Source organism: Zeus faber (genome assembly GCF_960531495.2).
Source record: "Zeus faber genome assembly, chromosome: 22".
Lineage (NCBI taxonomy): Eukaryota > Metazoa > Chordata > Actinopteri > Zeiformes > Zeidae > Zeus > Zeus faber.
The window spans coordinates 15,551,078-15,576,572 of NC_137209.1; the positions used below are offsets into that span (position 1 = coordinate 15,551,078).

Sequence of the window (25,495 nt, forward strand, 5' to 3'; positions counted from 1 at the left end):
GAAAGTGTCATCAACAATAGAAACTGAAAGCAAGTTTGTTATATCAGTGCTTTCTGAGGACAGCTCCCCGTTATCTGAATCAATGTCATCTCTAAATGAATATAAACCTCTGTCACCTGATTCACCAATACCTGAATTTAGCAAGACTTATCCAAAGTTGGCTCTGTTAACCTCTGGACAGAGATCATCCTCACATGAATCAATGTGCTCAGATTTTGAATGTGATGCTATATCTCCAGCCTCACTATCACCAATAGAAAGACCTGCTTCTCCTGCTTCAGGAGTCTCTGTGAATGGTGAACACAGATCACTGTCACCTGATTCGGCAATTCCTCAGTTTAGAGAAAGAGTGTCTGAACCTGCTGTTACTTTCTGTGGAGATAGATCACCCTCCCCTGAGTCTGCAACATCAGACAATGAATCAGCCACAGGGATATTTGATTCAATGGCCATTGAGCATAGATCTGAATCACCAGAGTCAGAAATATCAGTAAAAGAAAATCAACCACCACAGGCAGAACCATTATTAGAGTATGATGGTAAATGGGTTTTGGTATCAGCCTCTGACAAAGAGGAAAGGCCTCTCTCTCCAACTAGCCATCATGCATTCCCAGTAAAACATAGATCGTCCTCTCCAGAATCCATGCTGTCTGACATGGAGTATGAAGCCATGCCCTTGTTATCATTACATTCTGGGAATAGACCATCAACTTTTGATTGGACGGATTACCAGGCATTATCACTAGATTCCACTGTACCTCCAATAGGAAAACCTCTGACAACATCAAATACACACAAAGACCATAAAACATCTTATGAATTAGTATCCTCAGGTACACGAGACACCAAACAGCCTATGGACTCCAAAAGCACTGAGGGAGGATCAGCAGCCCCAGAAGCCTTACACAAATCAATAGCAAATGAAACAAGGTCTGTTATATCTACAGTAAGATGCTTTACTTCTGCCAACCAACCTATCAAGCCAACTTCAGCATTTAAGCCAAGTTCAATCCCATCTTCACTGAAACAAATGGTACCAGAACCACTGGCAGAATCGGCCATAGTTGCAAAACATACTGAACCCCAATCAATAATTGAATCTTTAAGCAACTCAAATACAAAAACCCCAATTGAGCCGTCTAAATCAGAAGAAAAGCCTAACAGTTCTGTTTCTGTTAAAACTGAGCTTTACCAGTTGCAACCGGCAGGCATTTCTTATCCTGAAAATGCACAAAGCAGTGTCACATCATCTGGTGACACAGCATCTGACATCAAGCTATTGTCATCTTGTGTAATTACAGAATCTTCCGAAAGTCAAGAATCTAGTGCAAAATTTCAGCAAAATGAAATGCAAGCATCTGAGTGCAGGATCCTGTGTAATGCAGAGCTTTGGACGCTAATATCACAAGTTTATGATCCTCAGTATGTAGGAGAAACTTTTTGCAGAAAAACAGCTGTGCTTGAATGCATTGGAAATAGTAGAGGAAACACTCAGCTACCAGTCTCGAATGACCCAAAGTCAGAATCCAGGCCGCACTCGCCTGATTCCTCGCCAGACTGCAGGTCTCTGTCACCCGACTCACTGCTGGTATTAGCAAATATTAGACGGTCTTCCCCTGAATCTGCTTCTTCAGTAACTGAACGTAGGCCACTGTCTCCTGATTCTTTGATTCCCCAATGTAGGCAATCAGACCCATTATCATTAGTGACAACATATAATTCATCTCCAGAATCAACATTTTCATACTGTGAAGATGACATTCCAATACCTGCAATATATTTAGAAAGTAGGCCATCTTCCCCTGAATCGATACTGTCATTTGATGGGCATAGGCCATTGCATCCAGACTCCCCCATAACTGAGGTGAGACAATCACCACCACTTTCTGAAATGTCATCCAAAGTATTAAGGTCATCCTCTCCAAAGTCTGTGTCCTCAGATACAGAGTGCATCCCACAGCCTGTTGACTCCATTGGCATTGAATATTTGTCAAAGACAATGGAACCTTTATTACTAGGTAGTGAAGGTCCAGCAGTTTTAGTTAATAAAAGGGTGACTGAATATGATGCTATGGAATATGAGATTCAAGAAGGTAAACCTGGTCTTCATGAAAATGAATTGCACTCTGTTCATCTTATACCTCAGGAAATGGCATCCACTATAGTGCATACTCTGGATGATAAATACCCAGCAGTTACATCCAGTATGTTGACCACTCAAATTAACTCAGAAGCAGCTACAATAGGCTCTTTAGAAAAGGATATGTCTAATATGCTGTCTAAATCAGGAAAACCAAAGGAGTCAGATCCCTATCCAATAACAGATAAGTCAAAATCCAGTGAAAATAAGGAATCGATTGAACAAGAATTCCATTCTGTACAGTATGCTCCAAAATCTGAGCTACCATCCGCTAAATCTAAAATTTACAAAGAAGCAAATGCATCTGATGTAGATACACAAACACTGATTCAAGTGCCAGTCTACAAACTTGTGTATGATGCAGAGCTTTGGAAGCTAATCTCCCAAGTCTATGACCCACAGTATATGGGTGACACCTTCCAGATTAAAACAGGAGTCTTCAAATATGCTGGGACCAGGACAGAGTATGCACAGACAAATACAAATATGATAAATAAAAATGAAGGCGCTAGCTCTGAAACAGAGCCTCCCTCTTTGCAAATATGTCTTTCATCTAATTCTGAATATAGATCCATGTCACCACATTCGCAGAAGTTCACGGCTTTGCTGAGACCAGATTCTCCGAGTTCAATAGGGTCTTTAGATGGCAAGAGAGCCTTGTCGCCAGACTCACCCATTCCCCAATACTCTTTCACTGAACCCTCTCAGTTATGCAGCAAGTATGCATTAGTTGAGTCTGTATTATCGGGTCCAGAATTAGAAAGTAAAAGTGAATCCATACCCATGCTTTCTGTAGACAGACCTGGGTCTCCTGATTCATTAGGATCTCAAGATGTATGCACGCGACTAGCTGCAGACTCACCAGTACCTGATTTTGGACAGCTATTACCTGTCTCTCCTATTTTAGCTGGTGGATATAGGTCCTCCTCAATTGAATCTTTATCTCAATCAACATCTTTATTCTTGGACAATACGGATATATATCACTCACTATTGTCCGAGGTCAGACCGTCATCCCCTGATTCCTGTGGAGATGAAAACAGAATCGATTCTCCAATACCTGCATTCAAAACTGGGATGCCTGCATTTCTCACTGACACCGGATATAGATCATCAACTCCAGATTCAGAGGTTTCAGAGGTTTCAGATATTGATCATGAACAATCCATGTCAGAGACCAGTTTTTATGAACGAAGACCTGACTCACCTGAGTCAGAAGTGTCAGAGACCACAATACTGCCGTTGGTTGGAAATCAAATTTTCACCCTAAAAGCTATTCAAGTGCCAGTATATAGACTTGTATATGATGTTGAACTTTGGAACTTAATTTCTCAAATGAATGACCCTCATTATGTAGGAGAAACATTCTGCAGTAAGACCGGTGTTTTTGAGTATGCTAGTACAAGAATTGAATATGTTCAAGATGATACAGCTCTGAAACTGGTAGATTCAAATCCTGATATGGACATTGGATATGCACCTGAGCCCAATAAAGCAACTATTTTCTCACAAATTTTACAAGCAGACAATGACAGAGCGACAGCAGACACAGGCAGACTCATGTCACATGATTCTGAGTCAGGATGCATAGCGATATCATCTGAGGAACTGGAACTGATTCCTTCTATTAAAGCCACTTCTCCTCAGTCAGATGAATCAAGTGCCCTGCCTCCAGATTCCCAGGTTCCTCAGTATTCTACTTTCACTGAAATAGCTCAACCCTTTTATCGCTCATCTTTGCCAGACTCAGACTTGGTCCGTCCACAGATGTCTAGTGAAAGTTGGTGCCTATCACCACTTTCAGTGGCATCTGAAGGTGAGTACAGGGCATTACAACCTGACTCAGTCATACCTGAATTCAGACCAGCACTACCTCAATCCTTCACGGCCGCCGTACTTTCAGATATTGAATATGGGCATGCAATTTCAGAGGGTTTTAAAGAGCAAAGAGTTGACTCACCTGACTCTGTTTCATCCATTTCTGGAGAAGGATATGGGGGATCAATAACTTTTCAGACATATAAAGCCCCCCAGGTGTCAGAGTACAGACAGGGGTATGATGCAGAGCTTTGGAGGCTGATCTCTCAAATCCATGATCCGCAGTATGTAGGAGAATCATTCATGAACAAAACAGGAGTGTTTGAATATGCTGAGATGAGGACAGAATCTGCTTGGGCTGACTCTGACGCAAAAGAGAGATACAGACCACTATCACCTGACTCTGAATCAGAATATCGACCTCCTTCTCCTGAGACACTGAGGACACTGACTGGTCTGAGATCTGATTCCCAAGAATCAGTAAAGTCTGCGGGTCGAGCTTTGTCATCTCCCAAATCAATTGGATCGGTAAGCGAACATAGACCTCTCTCTCCTGATTCACCAGTACCTGAAATCATGCCAGCACTAGGTGGAACCTCAGTTCTAGTTAGCAGATTTAGATCTTCTTCACCTGAATCAGTTACCTCAGATCTTGAGGAAGCAACATGTTCTGAAGTATTAAATAATCAAGACAGAACAGTCTCCCCTGAATCAGTAGCGTCTGAACTTCATGAGAAGTGTCTTTCACTGGAATCAATACCAGAGTACAGACCAATGTCACCCGAGTCAATAATGATTATGTCAAAATTTCAAGCATCATCTCCTGAATCAATAGCATCATTAAATGAGCTAAGTACTCTGTCGCCAGATTCTTCTTTACCTCTAAACTCCAACAGTTTAGCGTCAACAGTGTTCATTGCAGGAAGTCATCCCTCGTCACCTATATCAGTAATGTCAGATTTTGAAATGGAAGTATTGGACACGCCATACTTTTCAGTCAGAGAACAGTGCTTCTCATCTGACTCAAGAGGATCTGGAGATGAATTTAGGGCACTTTCACCTGATTCACCAATACCTAAATTTGGAGATTCAATACTTCAGTCAAGTGTGTTAGCTGCAGGGTACAGATCTACCTCACCTGAGTCGGTTTGGTCAGATGTAGAGTATGGAGTTGGGTCATTATTTTTAGAAATTAGGCCACCATCGCCCGCGTCAGTTGTATCTGGAGATGAATGCAACGCTCTATCTCCAGATTCACCAATACCCAATTTCTCAAAAACATTACTTCACCCTGTCCCACCTATTTTTAGCTTTGAATCAATCACATCAGGTATTGAATATTCATCCTTGATGTCATCAGCATTAGACTTGAAAGACAGACCAGAATCTCCCGAGTCATTCATATTAGAACCTGGGGAGAGAGCTCTCTCACCCGATTCTGTTTCAGATTATAGGCCTTTCTTCACAGAGTTCGTGTCACATGTCAGGTCGTCACCCGAATCAGTGGGCTCTCTGAATAAATTCACAGCTCTGTCACCAGACTCTCCTATTCCTGAATTTAGTCTGGCACGACAAGAGACCATCATCCCATCCATGGAATACAGGTCTTCCTCTGTTGAGTCATTATTGTCAGATTGGGACATGGATAAAGAATCATATTTACTGGTTTTGTTTGAAGACAGACTATCATCTCCTGAGTCAGTACAGTCAATAGGTCAATATAGAAGACTTTCACCTGATTCGCCTGTACCTGAATTTAGACAAGCTATGCTGGAGTCATACACAGAATTTAAAGGCTACAGGTCATCGTCACCTGAGTCGGTTGCTTCAGATGTTGAATTTTCTCCCTTGATTTGTCAGATGTTTGAGTTTGGTGACAGGCCAGATTCCCCTGATTCAGTGTCATCCATTAATAAATACAGACGTTTGTCTGTTGAGTCTCCAATTCCACAGTACACACAGCCTGAGCCTGAAATGATCTGCACTAGGTATAGATCTACATCACCTGAATCAGTAGCTTCAGAAAATGATTTAGAGACTGACCTGTGTGTTTCATGGCTTTTAGAGAACAGACAAGTATCTCCTGATTCAGCAGGATCTGCAGATGAATGCAGAGTTCTATCGCCAGACTCCCCAATCCCTGAGTTTAGCTGGATGTTGGGCGACTCTTTTACCTCACACATAGAATGTAGGTCTTGTTCACCTCAATCAGTGTTGTCAGATTGGGACATGGAAGGAGAATCATCTTTACTGGTGTTGTTTGAAGACAGACCATCATCTCCTGAGTCAGTGGAGTCAATAAGCCAGTATAGAAGACTTTCACCTGATTCGCCTGTGCCTGACTTAAGACAAGCTATGCTAGAGTCATACACAGAATTTAAAGGCTACGGGTCATCGTCACCTGAGTCGATTGCCTCAGATGTTGAATTTTCTCCCTTGATTTGTCAGATGTTTGAGTTTGGTGACAGGCCAGATTCCCCTGATTCAGTGTCATCCATTAATAAATACAGACGTTTGTCTGTGGACTCCCCAATTCCACAGTACACACAGCCTGAGCCTGAAATGATAGGAGCTAGGTATAGATCTACATCACCTGAATCAGTAGCTTCAGAAAATGATTTGGAGACTGACCTGTGTGTTTCATGGCTTTTAGAGAACAGACAAGTATCTCCTGATTCAGCAGGATCTGCAGATGAATGCAGAGTTCTATCGCCAGACTCCCCAATCCCTGAGTTTAGCCGGATGTTGGGCGACTCTTTTACCTCACACATAGAATGTAGGTCTTGTTCACCTCAATCAGTTTTGTCAGATTGGGACATGGAAGGAGAATCATCTTTACTGGTGTTGTTTGAAGACAGACCATCATCTCCTGAGTCAGTGGAGTCAATAAGCCAGTATGGAAGACTTTCACCTGATTCGCCTGTGCCTGACTTGAGACAAGCTATGCTAGAGTCATACACAGAATTTAAAGGCTACAGGTCATCGTCACCTGAGTCGATTGCCTCAGATGTTGAATTTTCTCCCTTGATTTGTCAGATGTTTGAGTTTGGTGACAGGCCAGATTCCCCTGATTCAGTGTCATCCATTAATAAATACAGACGTTTGTCTGTTGAGTCTCCAATTCCACAGTACACACAGCCTGAGCCTGAAATGATCTGCACTAGGTATAGACCTACATCACCTGAATCAGTAGCTTCAGAAAATGATTTAGAGACTGACCTGTGTGTTTCATGGCTTTTAGAGAACAGACAAGTATCTCCTGATTCAGCAGGATCTGCAGATGAATGCAGAGTTCTATCGCCAGACTCCCCAATCCCTGAGTTTAGCTGGATGTTGGGCGACTCTTTTACCACACACATAGAATGTAGGTCTTGTTCACCTCAATCAGTGTTGTCAGATTGGGACATGGAAGGAGAATCATCTTTACTGGTGTTGTTTGAAGACAGACCATCATCTCCTGAGTCAGTGGAGTCAATAAGTCAATATAGAAGACTTTCACCTGATTCGCCTGTGCCTGACTTGAGACAAGCTATGCTAGAGTCTTACACAGAATTTAAAGGCTACAGGTCATCGTCACCTGAGTCGATTGCCTCAGATGTTGAATTTTCTCCCTTGATTTGTCAGATGTTTGATTTTGGTGACAGGCCAGATTCCCCTGATTCAGTGTCATCCATTAATAAATACAGACGTTTGTCTGTTGAGTCTCCAATTCCACAGTACACACAGCCTGAGCCTGAAATGATCTGCACTAGGTATAGATCTACATCACCTGAATCAGTAGCTTCAGGAAATGATTTAGAGACTGACCTGTGTGTTTCATGGCTTTTAGAGAACAGACAAGTATCTCCTGATTCAGCAGGATCTGCAGATGAATGCAGAGTTCTGTTGTCAGACTCCCCAATCCCTGAGTTTAGCCGGATGTTGGGCGACTCTTTTACCTCACACATAGAATGTAGGTCTTGTTCACCTCAATCAGTTTTGTCAGATTGGGACATGGATGGAGAATCATCTTCACTGGTGTTGTTTGAAGACAGACCATCATCTCCTGAGTCAGTGGAGTCAATACGTCAGTATAGAAGACTTTCATCTGATTCGCCTGTGCCTGACTTGAGACAAGCTATGCTAGAGTCATACACAGAATTTAAAGGCTACAGGTCATCGTCACCTGAGTCGATTGCCTCAGATGTTGAATTTTCTCCCTTGATTTGTCAGATGTTTGAGTTTGGTGACAGGCCAGATTCCCCTGATTCAGTGTCATCCATTAATAAATACAGACGTTTGTCTGTGGACTCCCCAATTCCACAGTACACACAGCCTGAGCCTGAAATGATAGGAGCTAGGTATAGATCTACATCACCTGAATCAGTAGCTTCAGAAAATGATTTGGAGACTGACCTGTGTGTTTCATGGCTTTTAGAGAACAGACAAGTATCTCCTGATTCGGCAGGATCTGCAGATGAATGCAGAGTTCTGTCGCCAGACTCCCCAATCCCTGAGTTTAGCTGGATGTTGGGCGACTCTTTTACCTCACACATAGAATGTAGGTCTTGTTCACCTCAATCAGTTTTGTCAGATTGGGACATGGAAGGAGAATCATCTTTACTGGTGTTGTTTGAAGACAGACCATCATCTCCTGAGTCAGTGGAGTCAATAAGCCAGTATAGAAGACTTTCACCTGATTCGCCTGTGCCTGACTTGAGACAAGCTATGCTAGAGTCATACACAGAATTTAAAGGCTACAGGTCATCGTCACCTGAGTCGATTGCCTCAGATGTTGAATTTTCTCCCTTGATTTGTCAGATGTTTGATTTTGGTGACAGGCCAGATTCCCCTGATTCAGTGTCATCCATTAATAAATACAGACGTTTGTCTGTGGACTCCCCAATTCCACAGTACACACAGCCTGAGCCTGAAATGATAGGAGCTAGGTATAGATCTACATCACCTGAATCAGTAGCTTCAGAAAATGATTTGGAGACTGACCTGTGTGTTTCATGGCTTTTAGAGAACAGACAAGTATCTCCTGATTCGGCAGGATCTGCAGATGAATGCAGAGTTCTATCGCCAGACTCCCCAATCCCTGAGTTTAGCTGGATGTTGGGCGACTCTTTTACCTCACACATAGAATGTAGGTCTTGTTCACCTCAATCAGTTTTGTCAGATTGGGACATGGAAGGAGAATCATCTTTACTGGTGTTGTTTGAAGACAGACCATCATCTCCTGAGTCAGTGGAGTCAATAAGCCAGTATAGAAGACTTTCACCTGATTCGCCTGTGCCTGACTTGAGACAAGCTATGCTAGAGTCATACACAGAATTTAAAGGCTACAGGTCATCGTCACCTGAGTCGATTGCCTCAGATGTAGAATTTTCTCCCTTGATTTGTCAGATGTTTGAGTTTGGTGACAGGCCAGGTTCCCCTGATTCAGTGTCATCCATTAATAAATACAGACATTTGTCTGTGGACTCCCCAATTCCACAGTACACACAGCCTGAGCCTGAAATGATAGGAGCTAGGTATAGATCTACATCACCTGAATCAGTAGCTTCAGAAAATGATTTGGAGACTGACCTGTGTGTTTCATGGCTTTTAGAGAACAGACAAGTATCTCCTGATTCGGCAGGATCTGCAGATGAATGCAGAGCTCTATCGCCAGACTCCCCAATCCCTGAGTTTAGCCGGATGTTGGGCGACTCTTTTACCTCACACATAGAATGTAGGTCTTGTTCACCTCAATCAGTTTTGTCAGATTGGGACATGGAAGGAGAATCATCTTTACTGGTGTTGTTTGAAGACAGACCATCATCTCCTGAGTCAGTGGAGTCAATAAGCCAGTATAGAAGACTTTCACCTGATTCGCCTGTGCCTGACTTGAGACAAGCTATGCTAGAGTCATACACAGAATTTAAAGGCTACAGGTCATCGTCACCTGAGTCGATTGCCTCAGATGTTGAATTTTCTCCCTTGATTTGTCAGATGTTTGAGTTTGGTGACAGGCCAGATTCCCCTGATTCAGTGTCATCCATTAATAAATACAGACGTTTGTCTGTGGACTCCCCAATTCCACAGTACACACAGCCTGAGCCTGAAATGATAGGAGCTAGGTATAGATCTACATCACCTGAATCAGTAGCTTCAGAAAATGATTTAGAGACTGACCTGTGTGTTTCATGGCTTTTAGAGAACAGACAAGTATCTCCTGATTCAGCAGGATCTGCAGATGAATGCAGAGTTCTGTTGTCAGACTCCCCAATCCCTGAGTTTAGCCGGATGTTGGGCGACTCTTTTACCTCACACATAGAATGTAGGTCTTGTTCACCTCAATCAGTTTTGTCAGATTGGGACATGGATGGAGAATCATCTTTACTGGTGTTTTTTGAAGACAGACCATCATCTCCTGAGTCAGTAGAGTCAATAAGTCAATATAGAAGACTTTCACCCGATTCGCCTGTGCCTGAATTTAGACAAGTTATGCTGGAGTCATACACAGAATTTAAAGGCTACAGGTCATTGTCAGCTGAGTCCATTGCTTCAGATGTTGAATTTTCTCCCTTGATTTGTCAGATGTTTGAGTTTGGTGACAGGCCAGATTCCCCTGATTCAATGTCATCCATTAATAAATACAGACGTTTGTCTGTTGACTCTCCAATTCCACAGTACACACAGCCTGAGCCTGAAATGATCTGCACTAGGTATAGATCTACATCACCTGAATCAGTAGCTTCAGAAAATGATTTGGAGACTGACCTGTGTGTTTCATGGCTTTTAGAGAACAGACAAGTATCTCCTGATTCAGCAGGATCTGCAGATGAATGCAGAGTTCTATCGCCAGACTCCCCAATCCCTGAGTTTAGCCGGATGTTGGGCGACTCTTTTACCTCACACATAGAATGTAGGTCTTGTTCACCTCAATCAATTTTGTCAGATTGGGACATGGATGGAGAATCATCTTCACTGGTGTTGTTTGAAGACAGACCATCATCTCCTGAGTCAGTGGAGTCAATAAGTCAGTATAGAAGACTTTCACCTGATTCGCCTGTGCCTGACTTGAGACAAGCTATCCTAGAGTCATACACAGAATTTAAAGGCTACAGGTCATCGTCACCTGAGTCGATTGCCTCAGATGTTGAATTTTCTCCCTTGATTTGTCAGATGTTTGAGTTTGGTGACAGGCCAGATTCCCCTGATTCAGTGTCATCCATTAATAAATACAGACGTTTGTCTGTGGACTCCCCAATTCCACAGTACACACAGCCTGAGCCTGAAATGATCGGAGATAGGTATAGATCTACATCACCTGAATCAGTAGCTTCAGAAAATGATTTAGAGACTGACCCGTGTGTTCCATGGCTTTTAGAGAACAGACAAGTATCTCCTGATTCAGCAGGATCTGCAGATGAATGCAGAGTTCTGGCGCTAGACTCCCCGATACCTGAGTTTAGCCCGACGTTTGGAGAGTCTTTGACCTCACACATAGAATGTAGGTCTTGTTCACCTCAATCAATATTGTCAGATTGGGACATGGAAGGAGAATCATCTTCACTGGTGTTGTTTGAAGACAGACCATCATCTGTTGAATCAGCAGCATTTGTTTGTAAATTCAGACGACTTTCACCTGATTCACCCATAATTGATTTTCAACAAATATTTTTTGAACCTATTCAATCCCTTGTTGGATACAGATCAACATCCCCTGAATCAATAAGTTCAGATATAGAATGTGGTGCTGTATCTCTAGCATCACAATTTTATGATGACAGACTGTCCTCACCTGGTTCAATAGGATCTGGGAATTATCACAGGGCATTATCACCAGATTCGCCCATACCAGTGTACCAACCAATTGGATTTGAAAATATTGACTCTACCAGAAGGCATAGATCCATATCCCCTGAATCAATTGTCTCAGATGTTGAGTTCATGTTGAGTGAATACTTGATGTCTGGGAGTTTTTCGGCAGAGGATAGAGCAGAATCTCCTCAATCAGTAGCACTTGAATTTGAAGAGCGGCCACTTTCATATGAATCTATGGCAGAATACAAACCCATGCCAATGGAGGAATTTACGTTTTTGGAAAATATTAGGTCAGTATGCCCAGTTTCAGCTGACTCTCTTGATGAACACAGGTCATTATCCCCAGACTCACCCATTCCTCAGTTTACACAGAATGTTCTGGAGTCCACCAAGGCAGAAACAGGCCATGAGTTTTCATCCCCAGAACCAGTCAAATCTGATTTGGATGTTGATTTGGAATACTCTACTTCTCATAATGTGCCATCATCACGCCAATCAGTGGCAACAGATAATGGATACAGACTGCTGTCCCCTGAATCTCCAATACCAGTTTTCAAGAGCACAGTAGTGAGACATCCCCACACTGTGGGAGATTCATCCCCCGCTGAATTCTTAGATTCAGATGACTCAACATTGAATGTGGAGTCTATGGGTATTGAACAGAGGCCAGCATCACCGGGGTCTGTTGAATCAAATAAAGATGATGTACTTATGTCACCCAAGACAGATGAATTAGGATTGAGGATGGATAGCACATTTTTATCAACAACTATAAATCCCACATCACTGCACGAGTCTAGTACTATTCTAGTGGCAGAGTATAACCTTGTTTATGATGCTGAGCTCTGGAAGTTGATTTCACAAGTGCGTGATCCTCAGTATGCAGGAGAAACATTTCATAGGAAGACAGGCTTTATGGAATATGTGGGCAGCACAATCGAGCATGTAGAAAATGTTCTAGATGATAAGCCAGGTGAAAGTATCACATCTGACGCAGAGGCAGCCTCAGAAGTTATAATTCCAGTCGCAGTCCAGACTGAGCCCAAATTATGTTTTACTGAAAGCACACAAGTCAAATCCAGTGTAGTTATTCCTGAACTATCCCCACCAATGATTGAACGCATTACTCCTTCACACGCAGCCCAATACAGACAGTCTGAGTATACTTTTGAGTCAACTAGTGATGCTGATGAATGGGTTTTTGTATCATTATCTGATGCAGATGATTATAAACTATTCCTTTCAAATGAGTGCATGCCAGAACATGAACCCCTGTTACCTGATTCACATAAATTGAAGAAAGAAAGAGCATTAACATCCGAATCATCTATATCAATCAATGAGTTTAGACCTATCGCTCTAGATTCCCCATTTCCTGAATTTAGAAAGGAACTGCCAGCTTGTGTAACCTTTTGGAAGTCAGCATTGCCATCACCTGACATAAATACATTACCTGTTGGTTTGGAATATCAATTTGTTGAGCAGCAGCCCTCAACTACTGAATCTTTGCGGTTTGAAGTTCAGGATGAGAAGGACAGGCCTTTATCAGCTCAGTCGGTGCCAGAATACAGACCCATGTCTCTCAATTCTGCAATGCAAATGTTTGATGAGAGAGCGTCATCTCCAGAATCCATGCCAGAGCTGAACCAGAATATGTCACTGTCTCCTGACTCACCCATTCCTCAGTTTGCATTGTCCTTGGCAGAGTACACCACTACATGGAGAACACACGGGTCATCGTCACCTGAGTCCATAGCGTCAGATTCAGACTCCGAGGTGGTGGTAACATCCTCAAAATCAATTGAGATCGAAAGTAGGCCATCCTCACCAGAATCAATGTCCTCCGAACACAGGTTCAGACGGCTATTGCCTGACTCACCAGTACCTGATTTTATGAGAATACTGTCTTCCTACTTTATTGATATTTACCCTAGTAATAGATCCTCTTCACCAGTGTCTTTGTCATCAGACATTGAGTTTGAAGCACTGCCTCTAGATTGCTGGATTGACGACAGCCCAAGGCCCCTGTCCCCTCAATCCATTGATTCCGAAGAAGAGATGGCTTTAGATTTTGAGGGTACAGGAAAGTTAGTCTCTAAGCCAAAACTCTTGAGTCATGTGACATCTCTTTCCCTATCTGAGTTATATCCTTTAACACCTCACAAAATGCAGATAACATCTAGACAGAGAGAATTAAACAAGGAACCCCTCAAAACAGATCAGCCTACAGTGACCAGATCAGAATCGGAAACAGTACTTGCCTATGAGGAATGGATACAACATGCACTAGCAGAGTCCGAGGATGTTTCGAGTGCACAAACAAATATTTGTGAGCAAGAATTTGAGAAGATCATTTGCGTACACCCGCCACCAGTGAAGGACCATGCCCTGATAGGAAAACGAGAGGAGATTGTGCACTTTAGAGCTGGTGAAGTAAAAAGCAAGACCTCCAACATGGTAAGAGTGAGAGCATGACAACCTTTACTTCTTTGCCTCGGAGGAATACACTAACACGCAACTTGGGTGGAGGACAATGACTGAGTAATTTGTAACAATATAATAATAAATAATCAAATCATATTGTGTGCACTCACTGTTTGCAATGCATATGCAAAAACAATTATATTATTGATGACTAATTGTTATTACTTGACAAAGTACTTCTGGTTCTGGAGTTTATTTTTGAAACTGCATGTTAAGATCTCAAAGTTATATTGTATGAGGTTTTCGCTATATTAAATACTCCTTTTTGTCTTGCAATGATACTAAAACTTGTGATGAGATGCATGCAAACATTTTCTCCTATTTTAAGTGGACTTGTTCAGATGGTATTGATATTCAATTTCAGGCTGAGCAGCACTCAAAGGAAACAGCATTGCAGAGAGATGATAAAGTGCAAAGCACTCCTCTCCAGCTACCAGATTGGAGCTCTTTCACAACCCACAGAACTGTGACTCCGGTTCTACCTGAATCTGAGGAGACGTCCTATCAAAAATCCTGCGATTTATCAGAATGGGAGTTTTCCGCTATGGAAGCACAGCCCTGTGAGCTATTTTCACCGATGTCAAGCGAGTTTTTGGTGCCACCGGACTACAAAGCAATATTTTCAGGGCATCAGACTTTGAGAGTTTCTGAATGTAGTCCGGTTTCAACAACTGATCTGAGTCCACTCTCCCCAGTGTTCAGTGACTCCATTTCCACTCAGAGTGCCATCAAGGACGAATCTGAAAAGGCCAAAGACTTCCTGTTCTCCCCAGAATTCAACAAAGTCCTTGCCAAGTTTGAGGAAGCCCTCTCAGAATTACAACCAGAGGAACCCCTACCAAGGAGACATGTTAAGGGCAAAGCATCACCACAGCTGTCCGAGTCAGACTCAGAATTTTTTGATTGCAGACAAGCCTTATCAGACTTGTCTGAACCAGAAGACGGGAACCAGGAACCCGAAATTTCCTATCGCATCTCAGAACCCCCTTCTCCAATGCTAGGTAGCAGCCCTGACATAGGCTTCCATCAGGAAAGCCCCGAATACACTCTTCAACCATTCCTGCGGGTGGAGTATTACAAACGCTGCTCTTCAGGCAGTGAAAGTCTTGGTGACTTTGCATATGATTCAGAGGGCTCAAGGGATTATAAGGAAGAGGGCACCCTGCCCATGTGTGAGGAGCTTCCTTCACGAGATCAGGCAGGCTATGATGATGATGATGATGACTGCTTGGGAAGGGTAAGAAGTCGAGCATGTGCGCAAAACTATGCTGGATTATATTCCATCTGCCCCGGGCTGATTGCATTGGTTCTGCACTAAAAAAGTTTGACGACCGCCCCCCCCCCTAAAACAAACACCAAATCTAACTGGTAGAAAAAGAGCTAAACCATAACGCCAATGTGTGGTGTTGTGTTGCATGTATGCCTATTCTCCTAGGATATTGAAGAAAATACTGTTGTTGTGAGTGACAATTGAATTGAGGTTCAATGGCTGAAAAGGGTGTGCTGAATGTTTGTTGCTTGCAATTCTGTGTCAAAGTCTCATCACATTTCATGTTATCTCATCTTATCTCGTCTCATCTCATCTCATCTATCTATCAACCAATGTAACATCTCTAACATTTGATTTGAAGTAAATCATCCCTGTGGGGAAATTTAGCTGCCGCAACAGCAGGGATGGAGGCAGTTCAACTTCCATCAAATTGAATTCCTTGGAGTAAACTGCTCCCCAGCACTTGAAGTAAACTATACTGACCTTCACAAGGTGTTTTGTAACGTTCACTGGATGTGTTTGTTCCCACCTGCATCGCTGCATGCATTTATTTTGGCCATTCCATTGCTTTTAACCTCCATCTATGCATACCTGTTTTGGTTGAAAATCCCTGGATAACTGTGCCTTCTCTTCATCTTCTTTTGTCACCGTTGAGTTATTCAAACATTATATTACATTGTTTCTGTCCCACAATCATCGTGTTCAAATCCATTCTGGGAACTAATGTAGACCTCTCCCCAAACAAACAAGAGAAAAGAAGGGACAGAAGTCGTCCACCATTTTGTTCCCTTATGCAGTAATACATGAATATTTACCCTTGACCCGTGCTGGCTCTTTGCTGTCTCTTAGGAGATAGCAGAGGAGCTAGGGGCGCTTTCCTCTGACAGCTCAGAGGAGGAGGTGCTGACCACCAGGGTGGTCCGTCGCAAAGTAATCATCCAGGTAAACCGTCACGGCAAAAGCAATGCCAAGGGAAGGCAAAAAAAATCAACAGTGGATGCGGTCATTATTTTTTCGTCGTCGCTCTTTTACAGTTCAAGTGTTGAAATCTGGTCCCACTCGGGAATATTTAACAGAGAAAGAAATCTTTGATAATTTGCAGGTCTCTAACAGCGAGCACTTGTTTGTGTCTCTGCAGGCGGATGAGTTACCGGATATTCCACCACAGACGGTGACGGAGGAAAAGTACACAGATGAGCATGGGAACATGGTAGTCAAGAAAGTAAGGCGATGTCCCTACATCTGCCTTCGATGGCTACCGTTGAATGGTGATGCTCACGTGTTTCTCCGTTGCTTTCCTACAACTTTTCCAGATCACGCGCAAGGTGATCCGTAAGTTTGTGTCAGCGGACGGAGTGGAGAGGCAAGAGGTGACGATGGAAGGGTCCCACCAGGAGGCGGTGCACGTGGAGGAAGGCGACGTGGTCTCCAGAGTGGTGAAGCGAACAGTAGTCCGCAGCGAGGGAGATCAGAAAGAGGTCAGCATCATCTTCATTCACCTCTTACGCCACGTGCACAGTCGACGCGTGCTCTGCCTGTGATCATGCAAGTCGCTGTGGAGGAGCTCCCCTTGGAAAGGAATGTCGGAATCTCTCATTAAGGAGGCGTTTTTTTTTGGCATAGCAACTCGTAAACAATGTGTTTTTGTTTTTTTTCCATAAATTGACTAATCTTGTAAACCATGGATATTTCTACAAATTAGCTTATCTCGTAAATAATGTATGTTTTTTGACAAAAGTACACATGTTCTATATAGTGATAAATAAATGCTTTTGTGTTCGTCGGTACAATTAGCAGCGTGCTGTTGGCAGTTCAGGATCTGTGTTCTAGTCAACATTTTTGAACCCTTCAACTCTCTGCAGTTGACCTTCTCGGAGCCCCTGGCAATAGGCGCCACCACAGCCTCCCAGTTCGAGACTGAACCAGTTCAAGGCCGGAAGGTCAGCAAGGTGGTGAAGACGACGGTGGTGAGAGGCGAGAGGATGGAGAAGCAGACGGGTGACCCCTCCCTGGTGACGGACCTCCCCTCGGCCAGAGACGACTTTGAAAAGGTAGGATGAATGGTACCATCGCAACCTTGTCAGCCATGACACTCTTAGTTAATATTATGGTGATATATCACTGGCCTTTTTTATTTGTTTAAATCTAAGTGAAATTGATCATCTTGTCACTTCCCATGTACAGGCACTTACATGGCAAAGTCTTAACCCCGCTACACCTTTAAACATCTGGAAGGGGCGATCAAGAAATTTGCAAAAACATGGAAACAGCCATCTCAATGGTTAATATTTGACCAATAAGGTCTTTTGAACCCAAAGTCATTCCACACCGAAATCCATACCTCCTGGAAAATGCCAATACAGGCGCCGCTATCATTGAAGAAAGATTATATAAATGTAAATCTTATTCTTCTGGCCAATACAGATTTTGACTAAATGACTTCACAGCTGTGACCATATACAGGGAGAGATATATGTACATTTTTTAACCAAAACCCAACTACTTAGTAGTAGTTACTTTTAAGTTTGTCTTTTTTTTTTAGCATTGGTGGTCCTCCTTCTTTCTTCTGATCTTCTGTGTCCTCACTCTCTCTCTCCCCCTCCTCCAGGCGTTGGGTTATACCGGGGGCTTTGGGAAAATACTCTTGCCTCATTTAGTAGAGAAAGAGGTGTTGCAGGATGATGGTTCTGTGCTGAAAAGGTCGGCCTATAGAGCATGGGAGTGAAGCCTTATTGATTTGTGGTTATTGGTTTGCGCAGGAAGCATGGTGTGACTTCCTAACCGCTTTCATTTTTCTTAAGCACAAAGGCTTGGACAAAGATTGTCCTTATGCAAAAAACGTCTTTTGCTTACCTTTGCTTGTTTCTTTTCTTCCTGTGCTTCCACTAATATGAAGAATAGCAAAACGTGCACAAGTAGTCCACATTCAGTTTCTTGTCATTATTCATTTTTGGTTGTTTGAGCTTCAGAGCCTGAAACATGCTTATACAATGATGTCGGCATAATTCATTACCGTAAATCGATGGCATCGTGATGTCATACAACCAGACCAGATTAATCACATATTTTATAGATTAATCCCGGAAAAAAACCCACATTTGAAGATAAAACCTACAGTATAAAACAAATCCATTGACGTTAATATTTGTGTTTTTATTTAAAAATCTACTGTCACCAGATGACGTATAAACACACTGTTGTCTATTTGTATTTCATGAAGGGAACCTATTGTCCTTTTTAGACAAGTGAATATATTGCCTCTTAGGTTCCCAAAACATGTTTTTAAAGTATTTTGCTGAAAATACCACTCATATTATGCATTCGAGCCATTCTAAGATGTGTCCACTCCACCCTCTCTGAACCCTGTCTCAGTGGGAGGAGCCATCCTCCTCAGGCCTCTAGCTCCGTCAGCCAGTGGGGTTTGAGCATGGCTACTGGGTTTTGTTGTGTTTACTTTCTAACTTTCACTGATTTCACCTTGTGGGTTCACCAAAATGCTGTTTCTGAACAAATTTGAGGCGAGAAATAAGCAATCCAGTGGCTGAATCTACACTCATATCAGATCGACAAGGCCTCATTTAAAAGTTTGTTACGACTTTGGTTGCCGTGCTCCAGGCTGGTGGGAGACGGACACCACACTGGGAAGTTGCCGGCTTGAAATTAATGTTAAAAAATAAAATACAAAATAATGAACAAATAATGATGATGATAATAGTTAGTTAGTAAGTTAGTTATTTAGTTAGTTCCTCCGGTTCCTTCTGGAACATTGGACGACGAGTCCTCACCATTTGCTCCTTACCAGAACGGCTTCTTCTCGTCGTTTCCGTAACATGCTTTTTTTACAGGGTGAGGTTGTTAACCCCACGCTCAACCCCCAACCTGGAGGACCGGGTGCTGACTTACCCGTGTCACAAAGGCATTCTTGGCAGTGCTGACTTAATACATACTACTAAATAATGAAAATATAAAATATACTCTTTCATATTCATATATACAGTATGAATAAGTAAATACATTTTTGATACGAATGAAAGCAAGTGTGAAAGCTGCGACTTGCTCACTCGGATCTCAATTATACGTTTGTTTTTGTGTTGCGTTGCTCTTACCCCCTTTCCCCCATCTCCTTCTCCACCCCCCCCCCCCCCCCGCAGAACCCAAATGCGTAAGTCGCGCACCCAGAAGAGGACCGTGCTGAGGGACGCCCTGGGGAAGCACGTGCACCTGGAGCGGCTGGACGACGCGCCCGAGGCCCTGCGCCCCGACGCCCTCCAGCAGCACCTGCACCTGCTGCTCCGACACTACTGCACCACCCAGGGAGAGGAGGAGGAGGAAAGAGATGAGGACGAGGAGGAGCGATTTGAAGAGAGCTTTGATTGACACGCCGTTTACCCCCCCGCATCCGATCCGCCCCCACTCTCGTCCTCGTGGCCGGAGACGAGGAGCCGTGTGGGAAGGCCCCGGCCCCGGCCCCGGCCCCGGCCCCCTGGCTTTTTAGACTTTTGATCGTTTGTTTTTGTTTTTTCTTCTGTGGAAAGCACTTTTTTTTTTTGTTGTTTTTTCGTCACCCCCCCCCCCCCTTTAACCGTTTGGTTGGTTGCTGTTTGGTTTTCGCTCTTTTCGTGACCAAAGATACAATAGCTGTTTTGTTTTTTTTCCTCGTTTTTCTTTTTCACCGCTCACGTTTTATTTTTATTTTTTTTTCCCCTTCTTCATAGCGTCGTTCTGGTCACGGCGGTACGACAGTCCCGGTGCACCCTGGGAGGTTGGCCTGGTACTCACGCACGGGCCTCTTCTCGAAGGACGATTGTAAAAAAAAATGTAAAAAATGAGGAGATGGAACATGAGTTGACGGACTTGGGGGCAGAACCGCCGTTCTCCGCTGCCGCCACAGAGAAGGTTCCAGCTTTTAATAGAAGTTTCCGCCACGACCCAGCCCCGCTGCACCAATCACAATCGCCCCCTGCGCTACGGTTTGCGGCCACCAGGGGGCGGCAGTGCGGATTGGATTGCATTGAACTACTTAACAGCTCAAGGCCGAACACAGACGAGATTTGAACAGAGACTCACTTCTAGCGTCCAAACTTTTTTTTTATTTTTGCAATTTATTATCATTAATGATTTTGTCTGGTGAACCCAAAGCAAATTTTAAGGGCGAAAGGCGGATTGTGCAAATAATGGAATCGGTGGGACCTCCAAATCGGAAAGACCCCAACCCCCCCCGTCGCCATCTTGTTTACGACGCTATGATCGTCTCCCGCGTTCAATTTTTGTTTTTATTTTTTTCCCGCGTCTCGTTTGCCGATGACGTCCGGTCTAAACGCGCGTCCCCGACTTCCCGGGTTTTACTTGTGTCGTTGTCGTCGTTGGTGCGAGCTGCCGCCTTCCTCTTGTACATACGCTGCGCTGCGAGCGCCTCTCGTGAAGGCTCAGACCATGTACGGTGTCGCGTGTGCGAGTCCCGCGCCGAGGACGCCTATTTCGTGAATGTTTTTCCTGCCGCCGTGTAGAACAAGCATCTGAAAAGGCTAATCCCCCCCTTCACACCTACTACTACAAATACTACTACTGCACCCCTCCCCCCCAAACTCAAAAACTGGTTTGACCCTGATGGAGGCGGTACGGACGGCCCCCCCCTGTTGGCACGGTTGGGTTTGATGTTTACAGTAGAATCCTCTTTACTCCAACCTCACTCACACTCGTGTAAACGTTTCCGTCGTTGTCGACTGGTTTTCGGGGCAAAGGCGGCCGCGTACCGAAAACTCGTAGAAAGTCTTACGAATAACTCCCCGTAGAGTCGAGCGACAGTCAGATGTAAATATTATCAGAATGTTCTAATATCAGATATTTGTTGTCCCCGCCCCACGACACATAATGAACTGATTTTATGTTCATGGGTCATGCTGTGACGTTCATCTGTTTTTGGAGCGATTTTCATGTATATCCTCATCTTCATGTTCCTGTCAACAGGTTCACATAAACGAGGTTCTACTGGAACGTTTTGCATGCAATGTTTTTTTTTGGGGGGGGGGGGGTTGGCAGCGGTGGCCCTTTTGTTGACAGAGCCTGAGAATGTCCTCAACAGTTGCAGGCGTCCTTTAAATTCTTATTTATTGCTTTCACTCTGGCAGACGGTGTGTGTGTGTGTGGCGCTCTAAAAATATAAGTGAATGACGAGGTTAACCACTAACTGAGAATACTTCTTTGGCCGCTCTTCCCAAATGGGGGTTTTGTTAAGAAAAAAAAAAGGCAAAAAACAAAAAGATCCTCGCTCATTTTGAACCGTTTCAGTTCAGCTTCCAAGACGGACGGTAAATGTTTTGACCTGACATCGTGTCGTTGGTGTGACCCCAATTACTTTACGTGGCAAATACAAAAACCTTCACGAGTGCGATCAATTTGGGAGAATAAAACTAAGAAAGATATACTGTGGATTTGATAAATGAGCATCTTGTTTCCATTGTGATAACAATATTAACATATTTACAGTACAAATATCTACGCGGGCATGTATTAGCTATCAAATTATTACAAAAAAGAAGGTAAAAAAAAACAGACACTAACAAGACATAGTAGCTGCAGTGTGTACGTGGCGGAAAATAAAACTGTACATGTGTGAAATGTGCACAAGTTGTCTTCTTTTTCCCCGAAAGATTATTTTCAAGGGAATAAAGTCGTTTATTTACATGGTTCCTCCTGTTCGGAGTCACCGCCGTCTTCAGAGGAGGATATTACCCCAGACCGAGGTGAGTTTCCAATTTGACATTAACCTTAAAAACCTACCTTTAAAAAAAGAGTCTTTGTACAATAATTTAACGTAAACCTTCTTGACAAACGGAATATAGAATAGTTTAATTTTTTATTAATAATTATATTGTGAACAAATATTATCAGCGTGTATTGAACTACTTTATCTTCGACCCGCTGTAATTCCTTTGCAGGCCCCAGACAGAGTCCAATCAGGCCGGAGCATTCATACGACAGACTCAAGTAATTTGGCATGAATCACACGTTTTATTTGATGTCATTAAACACACATTTAGCAGCACCCCCACCCCCGATTATGGCAACAATATACACCTATAAGTCCTATTCTTGAATCGGTACAAAATTAAACACAGATGGGATCACATGTAAGTTGAAGGGTGTGGCAAAAAAAAAAAAATAATTAATGTGATAATATTTAACATGCACCAAAATGTGTCCAGGTGACACTCCATTCTGAACTAGGTCAAAGTTGTGGAAAAAACCCCCCAAAAAAACAACCCAAAACAACGCTTTGCCTTAAATGTCTAACACCACTGAAATGCCCCTAAAATGTAACATTATAATTGACAGTGTACTGTCATCTCAAAAGTAGTGCCCCTACAATATGAAAACAAAACAACAAAAAGCAATGTGTATTAAGGTTTTATCCACCCGCTTCCAAACACAAATTAAGGACGATTTGGCGATTTTTGGGGGGAAGAGGACAAAAAGAGAGGGAGGGAGCAGCTACGAGGAAGAAACTTCTCTAAGGACGTTGAGATCCAGTTCGACCGACGCGGTTTCGGCAGCCCCGAGAGGAGACGTGTGGATCGGCCGGTTCGCGCCGCTGTGTCGCTATCACAATATAAAAAGTAAGACAAACAAAATATATATAACAAACCGATAAAATTCACGTAATTAGTTCCTTAAGAAAATACGATCTGCCGTTTCTAAAAGCGTCCCGAGAGTCATAAAATGGCGTAGAAGCATCACTATGTGTATTACAGTCTATAGCTTACATTCTACCATAAACCTACTGCGCAAGTTTCCCTGTGACGATGTCGTCTAAAAAGAAAAAGGTTAAAAAAAAAAAAAGATGGCTATGATTCACATTCCTTTTTTTTTTTTAACATTTCTAGATGTTCTTAGTGATTGCAAATTAGCGTCGACCGCGAACCAAGAAGGAAAAAAAAAATTAACTTTTCACGCGTTAAAAACATACAGCAAATTCACCGCAATCACCACGATGTATACATCACCCAAAAACAAGCTCAAGCCCGCAGAATGTGATGAGATACACGATATATTGGTCACCGTGGGGGAAAGGCAAAAACGTTATAATAAAAAAATCCCCCCCCCTGAAAACTGTGATTATGTCACCACTGTAAGTCCCTTGGGTGACGCTACAGATAATATTGGTCCTATTTGCAACCTTTTTAAATTATTGTAAAACTTCTGAACTAAAAGCAACTCGTCAAACTTGGTTTAGTAATTCTCGGTTCTTCTAACCCTAATTCTGTATTGAAAATTCCAACAAACACATTCCCACCGAAGAGAAAAAGAAAAAATCATCATATTGTCAAGATATTAAATGTAAACAACACTCTGAGAGGGCGGAGTCTAGCGATGGGCGGGGCTGAGAGACACTTGGGAGGCGGGGTTACACGCTCAGCTGACGGCTGTAGGCTGGACGGTGTCTGGGTCGAGCGGCTCGTCCTCTCAACTGGAAACAAGACAAAACAAGACGAAGCGGTGGGTGTCGATTTGCCCCCAAAAAAACAAAAACAAAAAAAAAAAAAACACACAAATTGGTTCTCGAGGAGTCGAGTCGCAAAAAGAAAAAGTTTCGACAACGGACGAGCTCCGACCGGCGGAATCCTAACACAATTCATTTCATTCTGTCAAAGTTACTTATTTTTGCGGTTGCGACTCGTTTTCTTCACAAATTCCCGATCCTTTTAAAAAGACGAATTTGATACAAACACGATTCTCACGCCACAATCCCAGAGCTGCCTCGTGACTTATACATTCGTTCAAAAAAAATCAAACTACGCATTGGATCTAAATTGTTGATTCGTTTGGAGGTTTTTCCTCATCGTGGGGCGTGGAATGTGGCGTTCACGCGATTCTGACCTGATTTCATACGACCTGAAGGTGATTTATTTTCTTGAGTTAGTTGTAGGTTATCGGAGCTCATCGCTTTTGTTTTCTTAACTGAATATTAAGTTTGATAATTGAGACGAACTGTTCGCCTGCTGAAGGGATCCGTCACAATTTAAATCCATGACTCAAGCTCTCGAAAGTGTTTCCCGAAGGCACACCCGCATTAAGTCCGCGTCATCGCAACATAAATAAAACGAACATTCATCCGCCGAATGAGTTTGAAGGAGCGAGGCGCTATTGGCTGATATGTACGCAGGTCCCCGGGTCCCCCTTGTCGGGACGCCCGGACGCCGGACCCCAGCTTACTTGATGGGCACGGTGGGCGAGCCGGAGCGGTGGAAGTGGATGTTCTGCCACTTGGCGTCGCGGCGATGCCAGATGCGCGTCTCCTCCGACTGCATGGTGCGCGGCATGCCGCCGGCGTCCATGTACTGCGTGAGGCGGATGTAGGCGATGCAGGCGGCCTCCTCGCCGATCAGGTGGACGTGGGGGTTGAGGAGGATGGTGTGGATGGGCTGCTTGCCCTTGGACAAGGCTGGAGGGGGGCGAGGATGACAAGGGACAAAATGAATGCTCTTGAATGTGTCAGTACCGGTACGGGGGTGCACTAGTGATGATCGTTCAACTCTTTTTGGAGATTTGACTCCTTTGCGAGTGACTCGGCAAAAAGATTTAAATTTTGACAGTTTGATTCGGTCGGCGTGACGAGAGCCAGATGAGTCAGTTTGGCTCAGAGTTGCGAAAGGAACTCTCACAAGAACCATTTTATTCTGTTATTTTGGTGGAATGCAAAGTATAAACCAGTCCCATTCAATGTCAATTCTTCCAAACGCCTTCATACTCCCCCCCCCCCCCCCCCACAATAATATTATTATTATGATATCATCATTATTTTCTGTTTGTGGGTGGGAGACTCGCTGCGGGGCTCAAGGCGCAGGGATCTCCAGAGTCTCTACAAATGCAGCTACCGGGTCATCAATGGAGACTGAGTCACCAACCAACCCATTTTTTTACTGGGAACTCATCGTTTGTGATTCTTGCATCAAGATTTTGCTCAACATAGTCATCTATGGGTGGCATGA

The 25,495-nt window shown here is 43.4% G+C and overlaps 2 protein-coding genes across 5 annotated transcripts in view; one reads left to right on the forward strand and one right to left on the reverse strand.

Annotated features, from left to right (window-relative positions):
- ank2b (ankyrin 2b, neuronal) overlaps nt 1–22,124 on the forward strand; it is a gene marked incomplete at its 5' end in the record, with an annotated part of 90,251 nt that extends 68,127 nt beyond the window's left edge. The window contains 8 exons of one of the 3 annotated variants that reach the window (XM_080023233.1): nt 1,442–14,209; nt 14,601–15,473; nt 16,356–16,448; nt 16,645–16,728; nt 16,820–16,984; nt 17,369–17,557; nt 18,115–18,206; nt 19,658–22,124. In XM_080023233.1, coding sequence (XP_079879359.1) covers nt 1,892–14,209; nt 14,601–15,473; nt 16,356–16,448; nt 16,645–16,728; nt 16,820–16,984; nt 17,369–17,557; nt 18,115–18,206; nt 19,658–19,883 — 14,040 coding nt within the window. In that variant the 3' untranslated portion in view covers nt 19,884–22,124. Of the gene's footprint in view, nt 1–1,441; nt 14,210–14,600; nt 15,474–16,355; nt 16,449–16,644; nt 16,729–16,819; nt 16,985–17,368; nt 17,558–18,114; nt 18,207–19,657 lie in introns of those variants that run through there. The other 2 variants (XM_080023234.1, XM_080023235.1) reach the window with 2 other exon arrangements.
- Nucleotides 22,125–22,503: 379 nt separating this feature from the next.
- Nucleotides 22,504–25,495, reverse strand: part of camk2d1 (calcium/calmodulin-dependent protein kinase (CaM kinase) II delta 1) — a 121,510-nt gene continuing 118,518 nt past the window's right edge. For both annotated transcript variants that reach the window (XM_080023388.1, XM_080023387.1), the window contains exons 17-18: nt 24,720–24,948; nt 22,504–23,973 (exon numbers count right to left, since the gene is read on the reverse strand). In XM_080023388.1, coding sequence (XP_079879514.1) covers nt 23,970–23,973; nt 24,720–24,948 — 233 coding nt within the window. In that variant the 3' untranslated portion in view covers nt 22,504–23,969. The remainder of the gene's footprint in view (nt 23,974–24,719; nt 24,949–25,495) is intronic.